At 42.2% G+C, this 22,251-nt stretch overlaps 2 protein-coding genes across 16 annotated transcripts in view; both read left to right on the top strand.

The window, feature by feature from the left end:
• Positions 1–710: 710 nt before the first annotated feature.
• On the top strand, positions 711–8,542 carry LOC137216415 (rho-related GTP-binding protein RhoG-like). The gene is made up of 2 exons (XM_067722424.1): positions 711–827; positions 5,087–8,542. Exons 1-2 carry the CDS (start codon positions 726–728, stop codon positions 5,675–5,677), a joined length of 693 nt encoding a protein of 230 aa, XP_067578525.1. The 5' UTR covers positions 711–725; the 3' UTR covers positions 5,678–8,542.
• A 3,421-nt stretch (positions 8,543–11,963) lies between these two features.
• TAF1 (TATA-box binding protein associated factor 1) overlaps positions 11,964–22,251 on the top strand; it is a 111,048-nt gene continuing 100,760 nt past the window's right edge. For 12 of the 15 annotated variants that reach the window (XR_010939694.1, XR_010939692.1, XR_010939693.1 and 9 more), the window contains exons 1-8: positions 11,964–12,200; positions 13,219–13,333; positions 13,472–13,588; positions 16,930–17,049; positions 18,164–18,405; positions 18,773–18,991; positions 19,383–19,601; positions 19,952–20,159. Coding sequence is in view for 7 of the 15 variants with exons in the window: in XM_067722230.1 (XP_067578331.1) it covers positions 12,000–12,200; positions 13,219–13,333; positions 13,472–13,588; positions 16,930–17,049; positions 18,164–18,405; positions 18,773–18,991; positions 19,383–19,601; positions 19,952–20,159 (1,441 nt within the window). In the remaining 8 variants the exon portion in view is untranslated. The remainder of the gene's footprint in view (positions 12,201–13,218; positions 13,334–13,471; positions 13,589–16,929; positions 17,050–18,163; positions 18,406–18,772; positions 18,992–19,382; positions 19,602–19,951; positions 20,160–22,251) is intronic. The other 3 variants (XR_010939695.1, XR_010939697.1, XR_010939696.1) reach the window with 3 other exon arrangements.

The following is a 22,251-nucleotide window of genomic DNA, read 5'->3' as shown; positions in this document are numbered from 1 at the left end:
GAAAGTGGATTAGAGGTTGGTTTTCAGGGGCTGTGGGAAGAGGGGAATGAGCAGCTATTGCTTAGTGGGTACAGAGTTTCTATTCGGGGTGATGAAAAAGTTTCAGAAATAGACAAGGGTGATGGTTCCACAACATTGCGAATGTACTTAACGCCACTGGATTGTACACTTAAAAATGGTTGAAATGGCAAATTTTGTTATATATATTTACTACTATTTTTAAAAATTAATAATGTAATATATCAAAAACTATTGAATTGTACAATTTGAGTGAATTGTATGGTATGTGAATTTATATCTCAATAAAGCTGTTAAAAAAAGTGCATACTGTATGATTTCATTTATATAAAACTCTAGAAAATGCAAACTAATATATGGTGACAGCTACCTTAACTCACTACCACATTTTCTTTTATCGCCTCCGTTTTTACTAACACTTTTTCAGTTCCCTGACTGCCTCTTTATGTTAATATTTGTCTTGAGGAGAAAACAGCGGTCCGGGGAGGAGGAAGCGGCCTCACTTTGTCACGGGAAATGTGAAGCTCGGGGACCTCCGAACCGAGGAACTGGGACCCCAGAGATCCTTGATTACCCAAAGGTGTAGTTTAGAAGCCAACGACTTGCAGAGCACGCGGCGGGCGCTAGAACTCCATTTCCCAGGAGGTCGCGGGGCACCGGAGGGAGACTGCGTCCGACGACGGGGGCGGGACTCGGTAGCTGCCCGGATGTGGCGCCGAGCCCGCCGAGCCTGCCCAGCCCAGCGAGAGACGCCTGGGAGGCTCTGCCAGCTGCGGTTCAACAGCGCGGGAGGACGACTAGTTTGCCGGGTAATCCTTATGGAGAACCACCCCCCCCAGGAGGCCCCCTCATCCGCTCTTTTCTCTTCGAGTCTCCCCATCCCCGGGACGGTTACCTTAGTATATGAGCCACTCCTTGGATGGAAGGGATTTGAGAGTGGAATGAGTTGTATGTATAGCGGGGGAGATCGAGCCAGCTCTTCCTATTTGTGAATCCGACGTGAGGCACCTCTCTGTCCCAGGCTCACGAGTCCATCTGAAGTCCCAGAACCAAGGACCCTCGGTGGAAAGGATGTGAGGGAAAGGCCGAGCGGGCTTGCGGTGGCTATCGATGGGTCACTAGAATTGCCTCTCTGGTTAAGTTTCCAAGCGCAGGATAGTCTTCCCTGGCTCCGGGTTGGGGAGTGTTCACATGGCTTCCTTCGCCCTGGGGTGTCTTTGACTGGACTTGAACCAAAAAGTCAGTCTTCAATGTGAAAAAGCTTCCCGGATTTAGTAGATAACTAAGTTGCAGAAAGTAGTGAATAAAAATGAGGGTCTTCTGCTGAATTGTCTTAGTTTCAGAAAGTTAGAGTGATTTCAAGTGGGTTTGACTTTTGGAAAGGGTGAGACTTGGGGGGAGAATGTGCTAGAAATAGTAATACTCTGAGCTACATTCTTGTCTTTACTGCTACTGGGTCTTTTTTTAAATTTTATTTATTTTTGGCTGCATTGGGTCTTCGTTGCTGCGCACGGGCTTTCTCTAGTTGCGGGAGCGGGGGCTACTCTTCGTTGGGGTGCGCGGGCTTCTCATTGCAGTGGCTTCTCTTGTTGCGGAGCACGGGCTCTAGGCGCCCCGGCTTCAGCAGTTGTGGCACACCGGCTTAGTTGCTCCGCGGCATGTGGGGTCTTCCCGGACCAGAGCTCAAACCCGTGCCCCTGCATTGGCAGGCGGATTCTTAACCACTGCGCCACCAGGGAAGTCCAGTTATGGGGTCTTTTATGTTGTGCCTCTAACCTAGGAGAAAAGTGACTGCTGGGAAATGTACATGTGAAGAAGGATGCTTTGTCAGATGAGAATGGAAGATTTAGAAGAAACTGTAATTCCAAGGTTAAAAGTGAATGCCTTCTGAGGTGTTGGTCTCTGCAGCTCCAGGCCTCTTCCAATTTCCAATCCTAGAGGCATATTTAGTGATCTCTGAGCTGAGGTGATGTCTACTTTACAGTGCTACTATGAAGCTTAAATAAGATATGTGAAAGTATTTTACACAATGCCTGTAACAGGCTCTCAGTTTTTAATTTCCCCTTGTTTCCTCATAGCAACTTATTTTTCTCTGGACCATGCTTTACTGTGTATTATTGTTTACCTTTTTATAGAAGTCCTGCCTTTACCCTAAGACTATAAACTTCTATCATCGTTCTTTATTTTTTAACCCTTCTTTGAGTCTCTCCTAGCAGTGCATTGTGCATAGTAGTGCCTGGGAGAGTGTGTGGATAGTGGTGGTGATGAGGGAAAAGCTGTGGGTGATCTGTAACCGGACAGCATTGTGCTGGATGCTGGAGCTGAACGAAACAAGCTTTTCTCATATGGGTGATAAACAGAATATTTGCCTCTCTCTTGTAACTCCTAGCCTTCTCTCAGAGTTCCCAGCCCTTTAAAAAGTATTATTTTTATTTTTAGTATTTTTAACCATTTTAAAGTGTACAGTACAGTAACTATATGCACATTTTTGTGCAATAGATCTTTAGAATTTTTTTATCTTGAAAAACTGAAAGTCTATACCCCTTAAACAACTACCCATTTCCCCCTCCCCCTGCCCCCGGCAACTACCATTCTACTTTCTGTTTCTATGAATTTGACTATTCTAGATACCTCATATAAGTGGAATCATGCAATATTTGGCTTTTTGTGACTGGCTTATTTCACTTAGCATAATGTCTTCAAGGTTCATCCATGTTGTAGTGTATGAAAAGATTTCCTTTTTCTTTTTAAGGCTGAATTATATATATATGCATATATATTTTTCTTCTTTATCCATTGTCCATCGATGGACATTTAGGTTGCTTCCATCTCTTGGCTATTGTGAATAATGATGCAATGAACGTGGGTGTGCGATTATCTCTTTGAGATCCTGTCTTCAATTCTCTTGGATTATATTTTTTAGTCTTATTTTTAAACTTGTTAAATATGGAGAATTTCAAATATACACACAAGCAGAGAAAATCGTATAATGAATATGTGGGCTGAATGAATGAGTCAACTGTACAAAGCAGCCCCCCCCACTTCTGCTGAACCTTCCCTTTCTTTGAGAGTTTGCTATAGGTGAGGATGTTTTGGTTTTGTTCAGACCTGGGATGTTCTAGGTGCATTTCATCATGTAGGCCTGGTATTTATTATATATACCAGGAGTACTGGTAGACGTAAACAAGTAGAAAAGAGTGTAGATGGCTCTTCCTAGTTATAGAGGTGAGGAGCTGAACTTCGGATGCAAAACGGTCTTTGTGCCTAAGAGTTTTGCTCTGGTTCAGCAACCCCCTCAGATGCACTGTTGTCACTTTGAGCAGAGACACCGAATGATACCTAGAGGCGGCTGGAAAGATGAGTTGTACAGGGAGTGATTGCTATCAGAGGCAAAAGAAATTAATCCAAACTGGGAAAGTCAAGGAAGGCTATTCTCAAGGAGTGTGGTGGTGACTTTGCCCTGTTTCCATTGACCTTGTGTGTTTGATCCTCATGCGTATTCCTAGATGGAAAAAGACAGCTATGGTCAGTGAGTCTTCTGGGATGATTGCCTACTAGAGCTGAATCAGGCTCTGGACTTTTAGCTGTGGGACCTGTGCCAAGGAAAGGAAGCCTTCTAGGTGGAACGCCTCACTGGGCAGAGCTGGCTGTGTGAGGAGAGAGCTACCCCTAGCGGGCCTGTGCGAAGCATGCTGAGAAGGCCAACTTTTTTTTACCTTCACCCAAAATGAGCTGTTTTGTTTTGTCTGGTTTTTGTCTATGATATGGACCTAATGTAGACCTTAGCTAATAAGACAGCAGGATGGGGGAATGTGTCTATTCCCCCACATTCCCAAGGTGAGAAACTAATTGATTCTCAAATTTTTTTCCATAATCAAATACATATGATAATGTGTCCCCTTTCCTCCATGTTCGGACACTTGAAGTTAGTGCCGTGAGGATTGGATCTGAAATTAGGGTACTAGTTAAGAAGCTAAAGAAAATGGAGTGCTGTGGAGGCACTGACACAGTAGGGCATTGACAGAATATTAATAAGGGGATACAGACATGGGAGCTCATAGTAAACATGCTCCTTGGAGATCATCTGTGTTGTACCATTAACTCGCAAATACTTGATTCATGAAGAAATGGACGAGAATATAGTGGTGTTATGACCTGTAGTTTTACTCAGATAAGGTCGGAAGGGGTGAGACCCCCTGGTTTGTCTAGCATTGTACTCACATTATAGAACTTTTGCCTTCCCCGGCAGATTAGTAATTTCTGTGAAGTCATAGTAGCTTCTAACACTTAATGAGTACTTCCTATGTGGCAGGCACTAATAAGTACAGCACATGCATTCTTTCATGTAAGCTTCAGGTTAAAAACTTGCCCGAGTTTCACAAAGCTTAGGAAAAGAGAGGACTGGTTTTCGACTCCAGGAGGTCTGACTTCAGAGTCTGGACTCTTAGCCACTTCTCTATATGGCTGAGTCTGACTGGCCTACCTTTCTCTCCAATATTATGATGTCACTTTTTCAGGAACAGAGTGTCCTTTGCTGAGTCTATAGCCACAGACCCAAAGTAAGAGACATGTTTCCTTTCGTTTCAACCTTGGGAACCTTCTTTCTATACCAATTTTTTTGTTTTTTAATTAGTTAACATTTATTTAGCATCTGCTATATTTTAGAACCTTTGATACTGTATATGCAGACCTTATGACGATACTGCAACATAAATAACCTATCTTGTTGGGCTCACAGTCCTTTTTGAGAGTCTGATGACAGCTTTGGATCTTCTTTCCAGAAAAATTTCCTTATGCACATAATATTGCACATAACTGCAGAGGTGGCTTCTAGAATCTACTGAAGCTTATCCTCTAGCAGTCCATGGACTCCATGGTAAGAATTCTTGCCCTCTGCAACCTTTCGCAGCTGACTCTTCCATAGTGTTAAGAGGCCAGGCAAGTGGCGGTGGCGGTGGGGGGGGTCTCACCTCCTTTCTTTCTTCTCAGAGAGAAATGTTTATACGGCTTAGGCTCCCTAAATTAACCAGACGTCTGTGAACATTCTTTCTTTCTCTCTTGTCTGTAGGACTCCAAGGGAAGAATGCAGACGATTAAATGTGTGGTTGTAGGAGATGGGGCTGTAGGTAAGACCTGCCTCCTCATCAGTTACACAACAAACGCCTTTCCCGAGGAGTATATCCCTACTGTCTTTGACAACTATAGTGCCCAGACATCTGTGGACGGCCAGATCGTCAGCCTGAACCTGTGGGACACAGCTGGCCAAGAGGAGTATGACCGACTGCGAACACTCTCCTACCCCCAGACCAATATCTTCGTCATTTGTTTTTCCATTGGCAACCCATCTTCTTATGCCAATGTGAGGCATAAGTGGTACCCAGAGGTCTCCCATCATTGCCCCAATGTACCTGTTTTGCTGGTAGGCACCAAGAGGGACCTGCGAAGTGACATTGAGACAGTGAAGAAGCTGAAGGAACAGAGCCTAGTGCCCACAACTCCTCAGCAAGGCACTTCCCTGGCTAAGCAGGTGGGGGCTGTGAAGTATCTGGAATGTTCAGCCCTGATGCAGGATGGGGTCCATGAGGTATTTTCAGAAGCTGTCCGGGCTGTGCTTTACCCTGCCACAAAGAAGAACAGCAAGAAGTGTGTCCTCTTATAGCTTTTGGGGTGCTGCTTGGGGACTGCACCTAAGGAGAATAAGGGGGAATTCCTTTGACAGCATTTAACAATGCCAGCGTGAGCCACTTATCTCTTCCCCTGGAAACCCTAGACTCCAGGTTATTCAGCTTTTGGAGGAACAAGGAGAGGCTAGTTTGCACTTGGCTGCTTTGAAGTTTGGTCTGAACCTTTTGGAGGAAGTTTGAGAGAGTGAGTGTGTGTGTCTCTCCTGTCGAAGTGGTAAGAGGAGATGCCACCAAGTGCTGTTCTTTTCTGTCCTGGCCAGGCCACGACTAAGCAGAGCAGCCTAGCACTGTTGTTTGTAGGCTTTTGCTTGGCTGTTCAAAATCTAATTTCAGCGTTCCTGGCTGTATTTACCGTTGAGCAAGTGCCTCACAGAAGGACAAGGTTCTCCAAATTTTCAAATCATTGCCTTAAGCTTTCTGATATACTAATTTTTGGAAACCATCTTATGTGTGATTCCTGGGTGTTCCCAATGTTGACATGCTCTTTCCATTCTTGAGAGGAGATATTTTTGCAATAATGGTTAAGCAGCATTTCTAGAGTTCTGTGAGATGGTAATAGATGTTTCTTAAAAGGGTTCTGTGGTCAAATAAGGCAGGAACCAGTGATTTAAATAATGCCGAATAGTTTCTTCTACTGCAGGAAGTTATAACTTTTAATAAGTATGCAATATTTCCCAAACTTATTTCACTGAACTTTTGTTTTTTGGCCCCATGCAACACCTATTAACATCTCTGGGAACACAGTTTCAGAGATGCTGGATTACAAGGGACTGGGAATTCTCATGGCGGAGACTGTGAAAAAAGCATAATGTGGTCCTGTTCTTTGTGCTGCTTCCCTCTTCATTGCCTTTGAGAAGAATGTTTACCAGCCATGGCCTTGTTATTGGTTCCTCTTCCATCCTCAGGAGGTGGGTTTGGCACTTAGTCACGATAGTATATTGGCTGTGGGATCTGATGTTCAGATCTGCTCTTGGATTCTGCTAGCACAATAGGCACGGTGATGTGTAATGAACAGTCCCTCTGAAGAGCTGTGTCTCTGAGGCTTCTTTGTGGCTCTTTTTTCTCTCATCATCCTTCCGCTTGAAGGAAAGACCACTGAAGATTAACCCCCTAAATAAAACCAATGAAACGACCAACGAAATAAAATGTCCTGCCAGTCACTGTCAGGGGGTTCTGTGATTCCCTCTGATACTTCTCTTCTGCTGTCATTCCTCTGAGTCACTATAAAGACTACCTTGCTCTCTTCCTGTGCCTCCCGCCTCTGTATATCTCCCTGTGTGTTTGTTCAGCCCTGTGTGCCTTTTGAGGTTGCTCCAAGAGAGCTGGGGTACGTTGGGTTTCCAGGCCGCAGGGCTGTCGTCGCCCTTGTGATGGTGTTGCTGGAGTTGCTCAGCCTGTTCTCGGGGTGGAAGGAGTCAGATTCCATATCCCAGCGGGCCTGCTGCTCCTTCTCCCTAGTTGTATTTTTGACCTTCTTCATTTGATATGGAAGGAAACCTTAACTTCTCTACCTGGCAAATAGTGGTTGACAACTCCACCGTGCACATATCCTCTCACCCTGCCAGAACAGCATGGGATTTTTGAGAGTTTGGGAAATGGAGCTAAAAGGAACACATACCTCCCCTTGGGGTGGGTGGAGTGCCTGAGCTTCGCTCTGTGATCATCTTGCTGTTGCTCTTTGACGGGATATGATCAGAGTAACCTCAGGCTAACTGAACCTCCTGAATAGGGTTGCCAGATAAAATACCATAATTGTTTAGTATAAGTGTGTTCCGTGCAATATTTGGGACACACTTACACTAAAAAATTATTTGCTGTTTATCTGAAATTCAAATTTAATGGGGCATCCTGTATTTTTATTTGCTAAATCTGGCAACCCTACTCTTGGAGAACCTGGAAACTGGAGGTCAAATATCAAGTATTGATAGAAGATAAAAGGTTATGTAGGGACTTCCCTGGTGGTCCAGTGGGTAAGACTCTGCGCTGACGATGCAGGGGGCCCAGGTTTGGTCCCTGGTCGGGGAACTAGATCCCGCCTGCCGCAACTAAGAAGTCCGCCTGCCTCAACTAAGACCTGGTGCAGCCAAAATAAATAAATAAATAAATATTTTCAAAAAATGGTTATGTAAATTCTCTATTCTTCCTCCTTTTCTTCTGGTTGCCTTTTCCCTCACGGTGGACTAGTGTTTTGTTTTCTTTTTCCTTCATGACTGTACCCTCCACTTCACATAGTACTTCACTGGTGTATATTTCTACACTGCTGATTGTCTAAAGCTGTGGAGGATCCAGGATGAATACTGTTGTCCAGCGCTTGCCTTCTATCTCAGGTCCAATGTATTGTATCTGTTTTCCAGTGTGTGACTCAGGGCCTCCTGGGGGTGGCAGGGATTATGTATGAGAAGTGAGTCAACTGGAAGAGGGTGAGGGTGGACCTCCTCAACTAAGGCCCAGTAGCACTTTGGAAAGTGGGGCTGCTGTTACAGTAACGTGGCCACCGTAGAAGTCAACTGGCTTCTGGGCACTGTGCCCACTGCCCTTGGGTAGAGTCACTGGGTTTTCCCAAAGGCAGCCAAATGAAAGTGTATTCCAGTCTCAGGATGTTCTGATTGATGCCACCTTGGGTGCTCACGGGACTTCACGGTTCAAAGGGGTTAGAAACATGGCTGTCACCTGGGTCTCTGGGAACTTTCTAATTAGCTACTGAAATCTTTTAAGTTGGCTTTTAATTTAATAGTGCCTCCTGCTCTCCCTTTGCCTGGCAAATTCCCAAATGTAAGCCTGGGTTTGGTTTGGGCAAATTTGTGTCCTCTAATAAATGGAGGTGTGATCCACAAGTCTGAGAGAGTGGTTTTGTATTGGTCTGATTTAGTAGTCTTAAGCATACACTGACATCTTGGTTTTTATACTTGAAAGGAATTTGTATGAAGACTAACATGCTAATATCACTTTTAAATTATTCATAAGGAATGGTAATAAACTTTTCTGATTTTACTGGGTCCATCGTTTTCTAAAAATCAAAGCAATTCCTCCCCACCACCCCTTTGCTTTGAGTGGTTTCTAAATGCTTTTCAGCTTGCAAAGGATGAAATAACTATAATTGTCATATTGCACATGGCACCTATGTGTAGCTGTGCTTATTTCTCTACATCAGATAATCAGGGTAAGGAACTGTCTGCCCTGCTAACATTGATTGTCTAGTTCCTGCCCACCCCCTACCTATTCATCCCCAGGATTTAGCTTCATTTCCTGGTTTTCAATAATGACAGACCAGTTAGTTCCCTGTTGGTGATTTTCCTCACTTATTACACTACATTCAGTAAACAATTATCAAGCTCCTACTGTGTTACAGGCTTGACTGTGCTAGGGGCTGGGTTGTGAAGATAAGATATATCATTTAATATTTTTTGCCTCTTCCAGTTATCTCAGAAAAATCTTCCCGTTTGTTATAAAAATGAACTAGGGAATTCCCTGGTGGTCCAGTGGTTAGGACTCTGTGCCTTCACTGCTGAGGGAGTGGGTTCGATCTCCTCCCCCCAAAAAAAACACAAAGAACCCCCCCAATCCTGGCTGGCAACTGTAAATAGCGCTGGTGAGTAAAGAAGTGCAAAACCATGTTTTGTGTTTTTTTAAAAACAGCTTTATTGAGGTATAATTTACATACTGTACAATTCACCTATTTCAAGTGTACAATTTAATGATTTTTAGTAAATTTACCGAGTCATGCAACCATCACCAAAATTAAGTTTGAGAACACTTCCATCACCCCAAAGAGATCCCTCATGCGGTTAATCCCCGTTCCCACCCCCAGCCCTAGGCAACCACTAATCTTTGTCTTTTCTGAACATTTCATATAAACGGAATCAAACAATACATGGGTATATAACGAAAAAGAAGAGATAAGAACATACTCATTTGCATATATTTTCAAAAAGAAAAAGGAAATACAAATAGCGAATCATGCTGTACATCTGAAACTAATGTTAATGTCAATTACGCCTCAATTGAAAAAATAATAAACGAAGGATAAACCAGAAATTAATGAAAATGGTTACAGGGAGTGGGTGACAATGGGGCAGAGAGCGTAGGCATGGGAGCAAGACTTCTCTGGAAATAGCTTTTTAAATAGTTTTGACTTTGAACCATGTAAAAGTTTACATTTTTTAAAAATAAAAATTTTATACAATTTTTATCCTTTTTATTAAAAAGGACAATAAAAGCAAATCCTAAAGTTGAATACAAACGGAAACAACTCCACAGAGGAAAAAAAAAGATTCATGTAATTTTTAATAGGATATAGTCTAAGGACAGAAAACTGCGAAGAACTTCTGAACTTTACTTAGGTTAATTGTTGGTAGTGGTATTGGTCTTGTAATTCTGAAAAGAGTAATATATTGGTGTTAGGAACCAGAGTTTTCATTGTAAGAGAAGCAAGATACAAATATGAAATGGGGAACGGCGAGGGAGAACCCTGTGGTATTAGATTTGAATCGAAGGTATTAGTATAAACTCATTAATTTAAAATTTTTTCTCTCTCTCCACTGAAAGGGCCTACAAGCAATGATGACCCAGTTTTGTTTTTAAAAAACAATATTTATTTGGCTGTGGCGGGTCTCAGTTGCGGCACGCGGGATCTTTAGCTGCAGCACGCGAACTCTTAGTTGCTGCATGTGGATCGAGCCTGGGCCCCCTGCATTGGGAGGGCGGAGTCTTAGCCGCTGGACCACCAGGGAATTCCCGATGCCCCAGTTTCTAAACACCATTCCCCACTAAAAGGAACCAGGGCTCCTTGGAGAAATGGCTTATATCAGTTCCAGGACAGGGAATGCACAGAGTGAGCCTGGAACATCTTGTGCCAAAAAGCAAGGAAGTGCTCAAAGACTAATTGGGGTCATGTCAAAAGGACACAGGAGCCAGAGTGAAGTGGTAACCATTGGACAAATTTGTAACAGTTTGAGGATCAAAAAGGATAATGATGGTGTTAGATTGTAACACGTTAAAATAAAAATACAAGAAAGGAGATAAGAAAAAGGAAAGTTCTTTACTGAATAAGTCCAGTTAATAAATGTAGAAGGAATTAAGAATTAGAAAAATCACCCTTTTGCACTCTTCCAATATAATTGATTCAGGCAAGGATCATCGACGGATGCTAAAACCTTTGGGTGCAAGGGGATAGGGAACAGAATATTCACAGAATTTCAAAGTACCACCCCATAGGTTATTTACTAATACAAAAGGAAAAATGTGTCATTGCGACGGAGAGATCTGGTGGACACCTTTTTGAAGTGATCAAATTTAGTATCACCAACATTGGGACAACCTGACATTGTGCCTTCTGATGACCGGTAAGATATTTAACCGGAATCACTTTCAAGAAAAGATTAGACGAATTCAGCATATAGAATATTTTCAAGACAACTTCCCTTCCCTTCAAGACAACTTCCAAATACGTACGGTCATGCAACACAAAGAAAAAAGCTGGTCGATTCTGGATTGAGAGACTAAAGGGAGATAAACAAATACAATGCATGAACCTTGAGTGGATCCCGGATTGAAATGTAAAATGCTCCAATTAGGACAATTTTGGAAATTTAAATACGGACTGTATGTTAAATGATATTGAATTAATGTTAAGTTTTAAATATGTGCTAATGGTATTGTGGTTGTGTAGAAAAAAGTATTTTTAGGGGTGAAGAATCACGATATCCGTAACCCACTTTTAAATGGTTCAGGAAAACAAACCTAGCAAAATGTTAAAACTGTGAATCTAGGTTAAGGTTCGCCTGTTCGTTTTACTTATCTTTTAGTTTCACATTTCCCGAAAAAAACAGGAGGGGAGAAAGTCCATTTCTAAGGGTAAATTTTAATTCAAAACAACTAACTGCAAAGGTACCTTTGGCACACTGCCAGTTTCTCTTTGGAACGAAACAGTACAAGAGGAGACAACACAGACGAGAAAAACCGGTTCTAATCTTTACTTCCATGTCCTGTGGCGTGGTTACCTGCGGTTACCAGTACGTAGATCACGTGACCTAGGAAGCACTCTCCCCCCAGTGCACTGAGACAGCTCCTGCTTAGATAAGTGGAAGGGGGCGGGAGCGAACGTTTTCTCTGACTAACCGCTTTTCACAGATCCAGCCTCCTGATCGCATATAATCCAATCAAAAGCCTCTAGTAATGTAGTGACACCAATTCTCCTTTCTCGTAGGACTGGCGGCCTTTCCGGTTCTGTTTTTCTTTATTCCGCATCCGGTAGGGGCTGGTAGGGTCACTGAACTCTGTGAGTCACTTCTGGTCGACATGACAGTTTATTTCCGGACTATGGGACGAGGCTGGGGTTTCCTCTTCCCCGTAGCGGCTGCCCGCATCGACGCCGCCATCATGTCAGACACGGACAGCGATGAAGATTCCGCTGGAGGCGGCCCATTTTCTTTAGCCGGTTTCCTTTTCGGCAACATTAATGGAGCCGGGCAGCTGGAGGGGGAAAGCGTCTTGGATGATGTGAGGGGATGGGCGTGGGGATAGGGCTGGGGGTGGATCGGCTAAGGAAAAGGTGGAGTGAGGAGAGTTGAGTGGTCTTAGGAACTGGAAAAAAGAGGGCGATGCGGCCCTCCCCCAGTGAGAGGGCGCCCTTAACGTACGCGAAGAGGACCAGAGAAGCGGTTGCCATGCTAGCAAAGATTGTGCAGTAACGGAGAGCGAGGGGGCTCAGTTTGGGCGAGGGTGGAGACGAGAGGAGAACAGTAGGCAAGCTCTGGGACGTCAGCGGCGCTGATATGGGTGGCTTTGGAGCTAGTTAGATGGAGAAATAGCAGCTTAACCTAGTGAGAGTGCTTTCAAACCTTTGCTACGAGAACTTTGGAGATTCTTGAAACTGCATTTGTGCCATCGCTGGCTAGAGGAGGATCTAGAGCGAGAGGACAGGACCTGCACCAAATCACGTGGTTCAGGTCCCAGTTCTTAGACCAGCCAGTGTTCGAACTATCCAGGGCAGACCCCTTCTGGTCCCAGTGCACTTCTTACATAGTTTTCCCATCGTTCACTGACATTTATGAAATAGTTTCTTGCGCCTGATACTCACCTAGCTTCATTTAAGTTCGTCTCCCCAAGGAGAAAATACCAATATTCCTCATTCCCTGCAACACACAATAAAGACAGCAGTAAAGTTCTTGCCTTGCTTTCTCTGATCGGAATGACCTCAGTTTCCTTAGCCTTTATTCAGGCAACTGCTGTTCCACTTATTTAGTCTTGGTGGGTGTTCCTTGAATAATCTTTCCTTACATTAGTTTAAAGGATGGTGATGAAATTGGACATGATGTGTTAATAAAGATCTGATCAATGTGGAGTTTAGTGGAAGATGTACTTTACAGTTCTCAGATGTGATGCTGCTTTTAGCACGCTGCCGAGTCGTTTTTCAGATGGATTTATAGCTTTGTCGTGGATCTGGGAAATAAGCCTTGTGGTGTGGGAAACTTAGGTTTAGGTATTGTCTTTGATTCTGGTGCTGTCCCTTTTTTAGGAGTGTAAGAAGCGCTTGGCAGGCTTGGGGGCTTTGGGTCTGGGCAGCCTGATCACTGAACTCACAGCAAATGAAGAATTGATCGGGACTGACGGTGCCCTGGTAAATGATGAAGGTGAAGTCTGGGTCATGGGGAGTAAGGTGGGGGAGGAGGCTAGCCACTTACTGTACATGTACTTTTCAGTGGGAATTATCTAAGGGAGCGAAAGTTTTTTGCTCTTTGTTTAGATCTACCTCCCCTTTTTATTTATAGGATGGATCAGGAGTACAGAAGATGCTGTGGACTATTCAGACATTAATGAGGTAGCAGAAGATGAAAGCCGAAGATACCAGCAAACAATGGGGACCTTGCAGCCCCTTTGCCATGCAGGTGATTCTTTGGTGCCATCAGTTAAGAGCACTCCAGTACATTTTCTTGCTGTGTAGTCCAGTTTGTTTCTATCCAAGCTTTCTGTCGTCGTTTCTGCTCTTTATGTCTTTGCTTCTCTCCCTTTGTCAGCTCAGTTCCAAGTAGCTGCTGTCCTCTTTTGTGTTCTGGGGCAGCGTTACTATACTCAGGCTTTTATTCCTCATACTGGTTAGTCCCAAATTCTTGGTGAATGCCAAATAAGGATGATAATTCTTTTCTCCTTATCATCTGGTATTTGAGTACCTATGGGGTTCACAGTACTGTTTTAGATGCTATTTAAACTCAGTCTTTGTCCTCAAGGAATTGGTAGTTGAAGAAAGATTAAGTATGCTATGTTGTATATAAACAAGCACATGTATTTATCGGCTCAGCTTCTGTTAATCACTCACTACCTGTATGCCGACACAGTGCGCTTAATGCTTGCTCACAACATGGGTTTTCCTCCTAGTATAAGGTGCTACATTATAGAATCAAAATGTCAGAGTTTGAAGGGGTTTTAGTGATTATTTATTCTTAACCTCATCATAGATATGGAAACCTGGAACTTCAGAAAACTTTAATAAAATGTGGAACTTTATCAAAATTTCTGTAGTTACTAGTGGCAGACCTTGACTAATTCAGCATTTCAGTTTATTAGGCATTGAGCACCCGTTATGTGTTATAAACTGTGATAGTAAAGTACAAAGATGATAAAATCCATTTTCTGATTTTTGAGTAGCTCGGCTTTGTGGTCTGGAACCTAGACTTGCTGATCCTAGTTCATTCTTTCCACTGCCCTGTACTACCTTTCACTGTTTGGGACTTTCGTATGAAGTTGTTCACTGTTTATTCATTATCCACCTCTTTGAATTAGATTTCAGGCTGCTGAGAAGTATAGATAAAACCTTGGTAAAGAGCTGAACTTAGTTTCTTCAGAGCCAGTTAATATATTTGGGTGCTTCTTATATAAAGAGAATTAACTGCACCACATACACAAGAAGTAACCTAGAAAAATAGAAGGTACAGGCCTTACTTTCAGGGATATTGTTATCATTTGGGGAAGGTGAGATAAATGACTGCAAAACATAATTATTCATAATAAGAAGACATAAACCAGTTGCCAGCTCATATTTCTGTATAGAGTGTTATACTTAATTTTGAAGGGCTGCCAGACTAGCTAAGTCAAATAGCATAACTATTTGTTTGAGCACCCTGACTTAGGCTGAGGGGGAGGTGGTAGCAGATCTGATTTTTCAGGGCATGTTATAGTTTTCAGTTTTGGATTTGTTGTCTTGGCTAGGGATGGTAAGGAAGAGGATAGGTGGGGGGTTCTTAGTTGGGTTGTGTGAGCTGGCCTCCTGGAAAAGGAGGATGCTGTATTTGATAGAGTCTCAGTACTGTGGGAAGCTCATTTCCAAGTTCTCTTGTCCTCTGAGGGTACCTTCATCTATGCCCTTAGCTTCCTCCTTCCCTGGCATTGGCCCTTTCACATGGCTTGATTGATAAGGGTGTTTCTTTGGAATAATTAGAAGTAGATGGAGGTCATTAGAAGAGGCTTCATGGAGGTGAATTTTGAGCAAAATTTTGAAAGATAAGGTTTGATGAAGAGGTCGCAGCAGGGCATTGTGGTTTGGAAACATGGCTTGCGTAAAGGTTGGGAGATAGGAATAAGCAAGTAGTGTGGGGGGAATTGGCCAGCAAGTTTTCTTGGAAGGAGTGGAAAACATACACCAAATAGTAAGAACCAACCATAGAGCAATTTGACAGCACCTTTATGTAAGCATTACTTGGGGTTTGCTGCCATAAAGGATTGTAAACTGATATAGATTGTTGAGTAAGAAGCAGGATGGTATAGTGAAAAGAAGATGGACTTTGGAGTCAGAATGTCATAGGTTCAAGTCCCAACTCCATATTTAGTTTGACCCTGGGAAAGTTGCTCAGTCTCTGAGGCTTGGATTTCTCATTTGTAGTAATCCGTCAGTTTTCTTTCTGCAATAAGTGTATTAATACCTACCTCATTAATAGGACTTTGGTGGGAATTCAAGTTCATTATCACATGGTATGAAAGCACCTACATAGAACAGTGTCGTGGTGGATGCTCTATAAATGTTAGTTGTCTTTCCTTCCTAAATGAAAATGAAAAGTGATGCTTGTTGCTTTGGGGTTTTGATTAGAAAAAGGGTGAAGGGGCAGACTAACTTGGAGACAGTTCTTGTGGGCTAGATGTAAAGTTATCAAAAGTTATCAAGGTCTGGAATAGGGTGACAGTTGTGGAAAATGATAGGCAGTGTCAGACTTGAGAGTTGCTGATAAAACATCGGTAGAACTTGGTGAGTGAGCAAGCGTGTTGGAAAGACACTGTTGTTAAACCAGGCTTGAATTCTGACTTTTGTCACTTAAAACTGTATGGCCCTAAGTCACTTCGCTTCTGTATCTCAGAATAATTCCTACTTTGTAGCATTATTGGGAGGATTATAGATAAAATAGCTAAAAGTACATGGCACATAATGGGAGCTCAGTGAATAGAAGTTGCTATAATGACTACTATTAATGATTGATTGGAAAAGGTGTGTTGTGGGTAAGAGATTGATGAAGGAGACAGGAGGCTAAAATCATAAGCTGGGAAAATGAGGATGGAGGTGGTATTGATAGTAACAAAAGGGAATTTAAAAGAGTTGAAGGATATTTCAGTGTGATACAGAATGCGGTTGTTGAATATATGAATGGAAAAGCTCTTCAGGCAGCAGAACATGCAGTGCAATTGTAGAGGGGCTAAGTCAGGGCAAGACTGAACAGATTTGAGTTTAGTCTGGATAAAGGTGATTCTTTAGAAAGGGAATGGAGAGTGTATAGAGGAATAAAAGCAGAGTGTTCAGGACTAAGTATTGAGTGATGCCATTGGTTAAAGGGTAGTGAAAAGAATAACAGACTATAGAAGGTAGACAGAAAAAAATGTGTCAAAGACTTGGGAGGTGAGAAAAAAGTCCAGTCTTAAAATGACAGAGGAAAGAAGAATGTTCAATTCCGTTATGAGATTGAGTAGCATGAAAATAAAGGAACAGGGTTTGACCAGGAGAAGGAGCAAAGGTTTTAAACAGTTCTTGGGAGCTTCCTAAATTCCTGTGTGAGATATACATGGTGTTCATAGCACTTGGCAATATGGTGCCATCTCTTTCTGAAGGCAGAAACTGCATCTCTTGTGTGTTGTCAAGGCATCTGCCTAGTTCTTCATGTGGTGCTTTAAATTCTTGAACGACAAGGGAGCTCAAGGCTGTTGTGTGACATTCTGGATATTGAGGAGATCACTTTCTTGGTTTTATTAGATTATGATGAGGATGACTATGATGCTGATTGTGAAGACATTGATTGCAAGTTGATGCCTCCTCCACCTCCACCCCCAGGACCAATGAAGAAGGATAAGGACCAGGATGCTATTACTGGTGGTAAGTAGAGACTGTCTATTTTTGTCTGAGGAGCAAGTTCCATTCCTGGTCCAAATTTTTGGCATGCTCATAGTGGGCTATTAAAATTAAGCTGCTAGGAAAGGACACAACTTCTAGAAGTGATTCATACAATTTTCAAATTTCAGTATTAAAGAGAAATTTTACTTTTAAAACATTTGGCAACAGTATTTTAACATGCGCTCAAGAAAAAGTAGTTTAGGTCAGTGTGGTTCTCAAATCTGGCTGCCCATCAGAATCACCTCGAGTCTTTTAAAAAAATACAGATTTCTGACTGTCACCCTTGGAGAATCTGATTCAGAAGATCTGAGGTAGAGCTCAGGGATTTCAGAGAATTCCCCCAAGCAGTTTCTGATGCAACTGATCTGTACTGGTATTTGGAATCTACCTGTTTAGATGACTCTCTTTAAAAGAAATGATTAAATAGGAAGGCACCTAGAATGTGTATAAATCATTTAGAGCCACCTGTCAGAGTCAGAGATTTCAAAGGCAGGGTCTTTAATGATCGTCTCACCTATTCCTATGTCTGCAACAGCAGTAAGTAACCCTGTTCTAGGCTAGAAGATTGGGGAAGAGCAGTATCTTTGATCTCCTGTATTTTGAGGCTTATGTCAACCTAAGTGTCTCCTATTAGAGTTTCAAGCCATTTCCTTTTTAGTCTGCAGGCTAAGTAGCATTTGTGGTATAGATCTTATTTTATGCTAAATAATTTCATTGTTACCCTGTGGGCTTAAAAAAATCTCTCCAGTTTATGGGTCCCTGAATCGGACATAAGGCCTGACTGGTATAAAAGTGTTATGTAATTTTTCTATTGGTCACATTTCTTTAACCTAATATACTTACAGAAAGTAGTAAATGTAGTAATAGTGTTTGTTTTCTCTCATCACAACCCCAGGGTACCAGGTACAAGGTGAGTTGGGGATGGTGGGAGATAATGAGTTGGAATGAGTTTTCTGGGTTGCCTACTAGTAATCTGGGTGCTTGGAACTGTATCCCCTGCCATTGAGCCATGCTTAAGCCTAGAGTGGGTGTTGGCTGAATTTGAGGAAATATGCTCACAGTTACATGCCAAAGGGGTTTCTCTTCCTTGTTGCAGTGTCTGAGGATGGAGAAGGCATCATCTTGCCCTCCATCATTGCCCCTTCCTCTTTGGCCTCAGAGAAAGTGGACTTCAGTAGTTCCTCTGACTCAGAATCTGAGATGGGACCTCAGGAAGCAACACAGGCAGAATCTGAGGATGGAAAGCTGACCCTACCATTGGCTGGGATTATGCAGCATGATGCCACCAAGCTGTTGCCGAGTGTCACAGAACTTTTCCCAGAATTTCGTCCTGGGAAGGTACTTTCTATGGAGAATGTCCACATTGCAAACCACTGCCCTCTTGTAGATACTGAGTTGTGTTGTTAAGATATTGAATATGGAATGGGTAGAATCTAAAGGTTTCCTTTTTTTAAGTTTTGTGCATTGATAGTACATGTGATTTATATAGTTCTCATTAGAAATTGTCCTTTCTGTTTAAAAAGAACTAATCCAAATTATTAATGAACACTTTACTTTCTTGGCAGATGTTATAAATCTGAGTTCAGCATTTCTTGATCCCTCCCTCACAGTTGAGTAGAATCCTCAAGGGAGTTTCCAGACTCAGAGCTACTGTTTTCCTATCTGACATTGAGTCTCTGACATAGAAGCACGTTTTGTGTTCTAGGTGTTACGCTTCCTACGTCTTTTTGGACCAGGGAAGAATGTCCCATCTGTTTGGCGGAGTGCTCGGAGAAAGAGGAAGAAGAAGCACCGTGAACTAATACAGGAAGAGCAGATCCAGGAGGTGGAGTGCTCAGTAGAATCAGAAGTCAACCAGAAATCTTTGTGGAACTACGACTACGCTCCACCACCACCTCCAGAGCAGTGTCTCTCTGATGATGAAGTAGGCAAAGTAGAGATCTGGAATTAAGACCTAAGAGGGGAACAAATGAGTTCTCCCTAGCTTATGTCTAAATTGAAAATGATACCTTAGCAGGTAGTGTCCTGTGCTGATTATCATTAAGTAATCACGATTTCAATCCCAGTGGCTGTCCCTTCCCTGTTGTAATAGAAAAGTATTGGGGACAGGCAGATGGTGATACACTGATGAGTAGGAAAGTTGAATGATAGAGTATGCCATGATATACCTCCATTGTTTACATTCGAACTCCAGTCCTGTTCAAGAATCATCCTTACGGCTCCTCTAAGTTCCCCTCCTGCCTCTTAACTCCCTGTAGCCTTAGAGCATCTGGGATCAGGATATCTTCCTCCCCTTCTACTTTATTCTGTTACAGATCACAATGATGGCTCCTGTGGAGTCCAAGTTTTCCCAGTCAACTGGAGATACAGATAAAGTGACAGACACCAAGCCAAGAGTGGCTGAGTGGCGTTATGGTCCTGCTAGACTGTGGTATGATATGCTGGGTGTTCCTGAAGATGGCAGTGGGTTTGACTATGGCTTCAAACTGAGAAAGATGGAACTTGAACCTGTGATGAAATGTAGAATGATGGAGGTAAGTAACACTGGTATGTAAGAAAGGAATCACTGTGCCCAGAGCCCTATCAGTTTTACTTTACTTTTCAACTGGGGAGACACTGGGTAGGGTTTCCTTGGTGGGAGATTGAGGTGTCCAAGCCTTTTGTTTCGTGTGGTATATCACCCTAGCAACTTGGCCCCACTGCAAGGATTCTGTTTGTGAGGTGAGTGCTGTGCCAGACTAGGAGTGGGAGGAGGCAGATACCCCTTTATCAGGTTCTTCTCTCAAGTCAGGGACCACACTTGATGTATCTGTTGTGGCATTTGGAGTGGGAACTCTGACAAGTGACCATTCAGGGATTTGTTGTTCCTCTCCTACTTGTGTAGGACTTCAGGAAACTTGAGGAAACCAGTGGCACTGATCTTCTGGCTGATGAAAACTTCCTGATGGTGACACAGCTGCATTGGGAGGATGATATCATCTGGGATGGCGAGGATGTCAAACACAAAGGGACAAAACCACAGCGTGCAAGCTTGGCAGGCTGGCTTCCTTCCAGCATGACTAGGAATGCCATGGCTTACAATGTTCAACAAGGTGTGCATCTATGCCCGCTGAGTCCAGCACAAACTGTCCTTCATCTCAGTCATCTTAAGTAGGCTTAGCTGTCATCCTGGCTGCTGAGGGACAGTGAAATGTTTTGGATCTGAGCCCTGATTCTAGTCTGTAATGTTTTTTTTACACTGTTAATGAACTAGGTTGGACTCTGATTTCTCATTAGAAAAATGTGAAAACTACTTTGAAGTTAAAGATCTTTCTGAACTGTAACAATGCTTTTATCTTTATAGTCTACTTTTGTTTCCAAAGGCCCTTTATCTTTATCGTTCTACAATTTGCTTTTTTCCTTCTTAAATACACGTGGACACTCAAAAAAGGTATGCTATGCTTAATGTAGAAAACTGTGAAGATACAGTACAGTGTCAAAAATCACTGGTAATCCTACCATCTAGAGAGTATCAGCTTTAACATTTTGGTGTATTTTTCTTTCAGTTTTCTGTCTTGTGTGTGTATGTAGCTGAGCTCATTCAATTTTACATGTTGTGCTTTTCACATAATGTAATATTATTTTACGTCATTTAAAGCTCTTCATAAAAATGTTTAATGACATGAGAAATTCATTTTAAATGGAAAACAAAACCCAGATATGAAGTGGCATATTTGATAACCTGTTTGCATAAGTGAAAAAGAAAAACACACTGTATGAACAGAAAGTTTACTAAAAGGGAATATACTATGGGATTTACAGTGGTTCCTTATAGTTTGTAAGATCACAAACAGCTTCGCAGTTTTCTTTATACCTTTTGTGTATTTTCCAGATTTTCTTCAGTTAATCTGGATTGCTTTTATAATTCAGAGAAAAACCAAAAACGTCTTTTAAATCTAAGAAATAGTTTTTTTTCTTTTTCCTTCCCTTTTTTTTTCTTAACATCTTTATTGGAGTATAATTGCTTTACAATGGTGTGTTAGTTTCTGCTTTACAACAAAATGAATCAGTTATATATATACATATGTTCCCATATCTCATCCCTCTTGCGTCTCCCTCCCTCCCACCCTCCCTATCCCACCCTCCCTATCCCACCCCTCCAGGTGGTCACGAAGCACCAAGCTGATCTCCCTGTGCTATGCGGCTGCTTCCCACTAGCTATCTACCTTACGTTCGGTAGTGTATATATGTCCATGCCTCTTTCTCGCTTTGTCACAGCTTACCCTTCCCCATCCCCATATCCTCAATTCCATTCTCTAGTAGGTCTGTCTCTTTATTCCTGTATTACCCCTAGGTTCTTCATGACATTTTTTTCCCTAAATTCCATATATATGTGTTAGCATACGGTATTTGTCTCTCTCTTTCTGACTTACTTCACTCTGTATGACAGACGCTAGGTCTATCTACCTCATTACAAATAGCTTAATTTTGTTTCTTTTTATGGCTGAGTAATATTCCATGGTATTTATGTGCCACATCTTCTTTATCCATTCATCTGATGATGGGCACTTAGGTTGTTTCCATCTCCGGGCTATTGTAAATAGAGCTGCAATGAACATTTTGGTACATGACTCTTTGAATTATGGTTTTCTCAGGGTATATGCCCAGTAGTGAGATTGCAGGGTCGTACGGTAGTTCTATTTTTAGTATTTTTAAGGAACATCCATACTGTTCTCCATAGTGGCTGTATCAGTTTACATTCCCACCAACAGTGCGAGAGGGTTCCCTTTCATCCACAACCTCTCCAGCATTTATTGTTTCTAGATTTTTTGATGATGGCCATTCTGACTGGTGTGAGATGATATCTCATTGTAGTTTTGATTTGCATTTCTCTAATGATTAATGATGTTGAGCATTCTTTCATGTGTTTGTTGGCAGTCTGTATATCTTCTTTGGAGAAATGTCTATTTAGGTCTTCTGCCCATTTTTGGGTTGGGTTGTTTGGTTTTTTGTTATTAAGCTGCATGAGCTGCTTATAAATTTTGGAGATTAATCCTTTGTCAGTTGCTTCATTTGCAAATATTTTCTCCCATTCTGAGGGTTGTCTTTTGGTCTTGTTTATGGTATCCTTTGCTGTGCAGAAGCTTTGAAGTTTAATTAGATCCCATTTGTTTATTTTTGTTTTTATTTCCATTACTCTAGGAG

Source organism: Pseudorca crassidens, chromosome X (genome assembly GCF_039906515.1).
Source record: "Pseudorca crassidens isolate mPseCra1 chromosome X, mPseCra1.hap1, whole genome shotgun sequence".
In the NCBI taxonomy this organism is placed as follows: Eukaryota; Metazoa; Chordata; class Mammalia; order Artiodactyla; family Delphinidae; genus Pseudorca; species Pseudorca crassidens.
Note: the sequence above shows the minus strand (reverse complement) of the source record. Positions and strands in the feature narration are given on the sequence as shown.

Bases quoted from the DNA above. Each gene is read 5' to 3' on its own strand.
- LOC137216415 (XM_067722424.1), top strand. From the start codon at position 726: ATGTGGCGCCGAGCCCGCCGAGCCTGCCCAGCCCAGCGAGAGACGCCT. The intron at 828-5,086 runs GTAATCCTTATG...TCTTGTCTGTAG, and splicing joins GAGGACGACTAGTTTGCCGG to GACTCCAAGGGAAGAATGCA.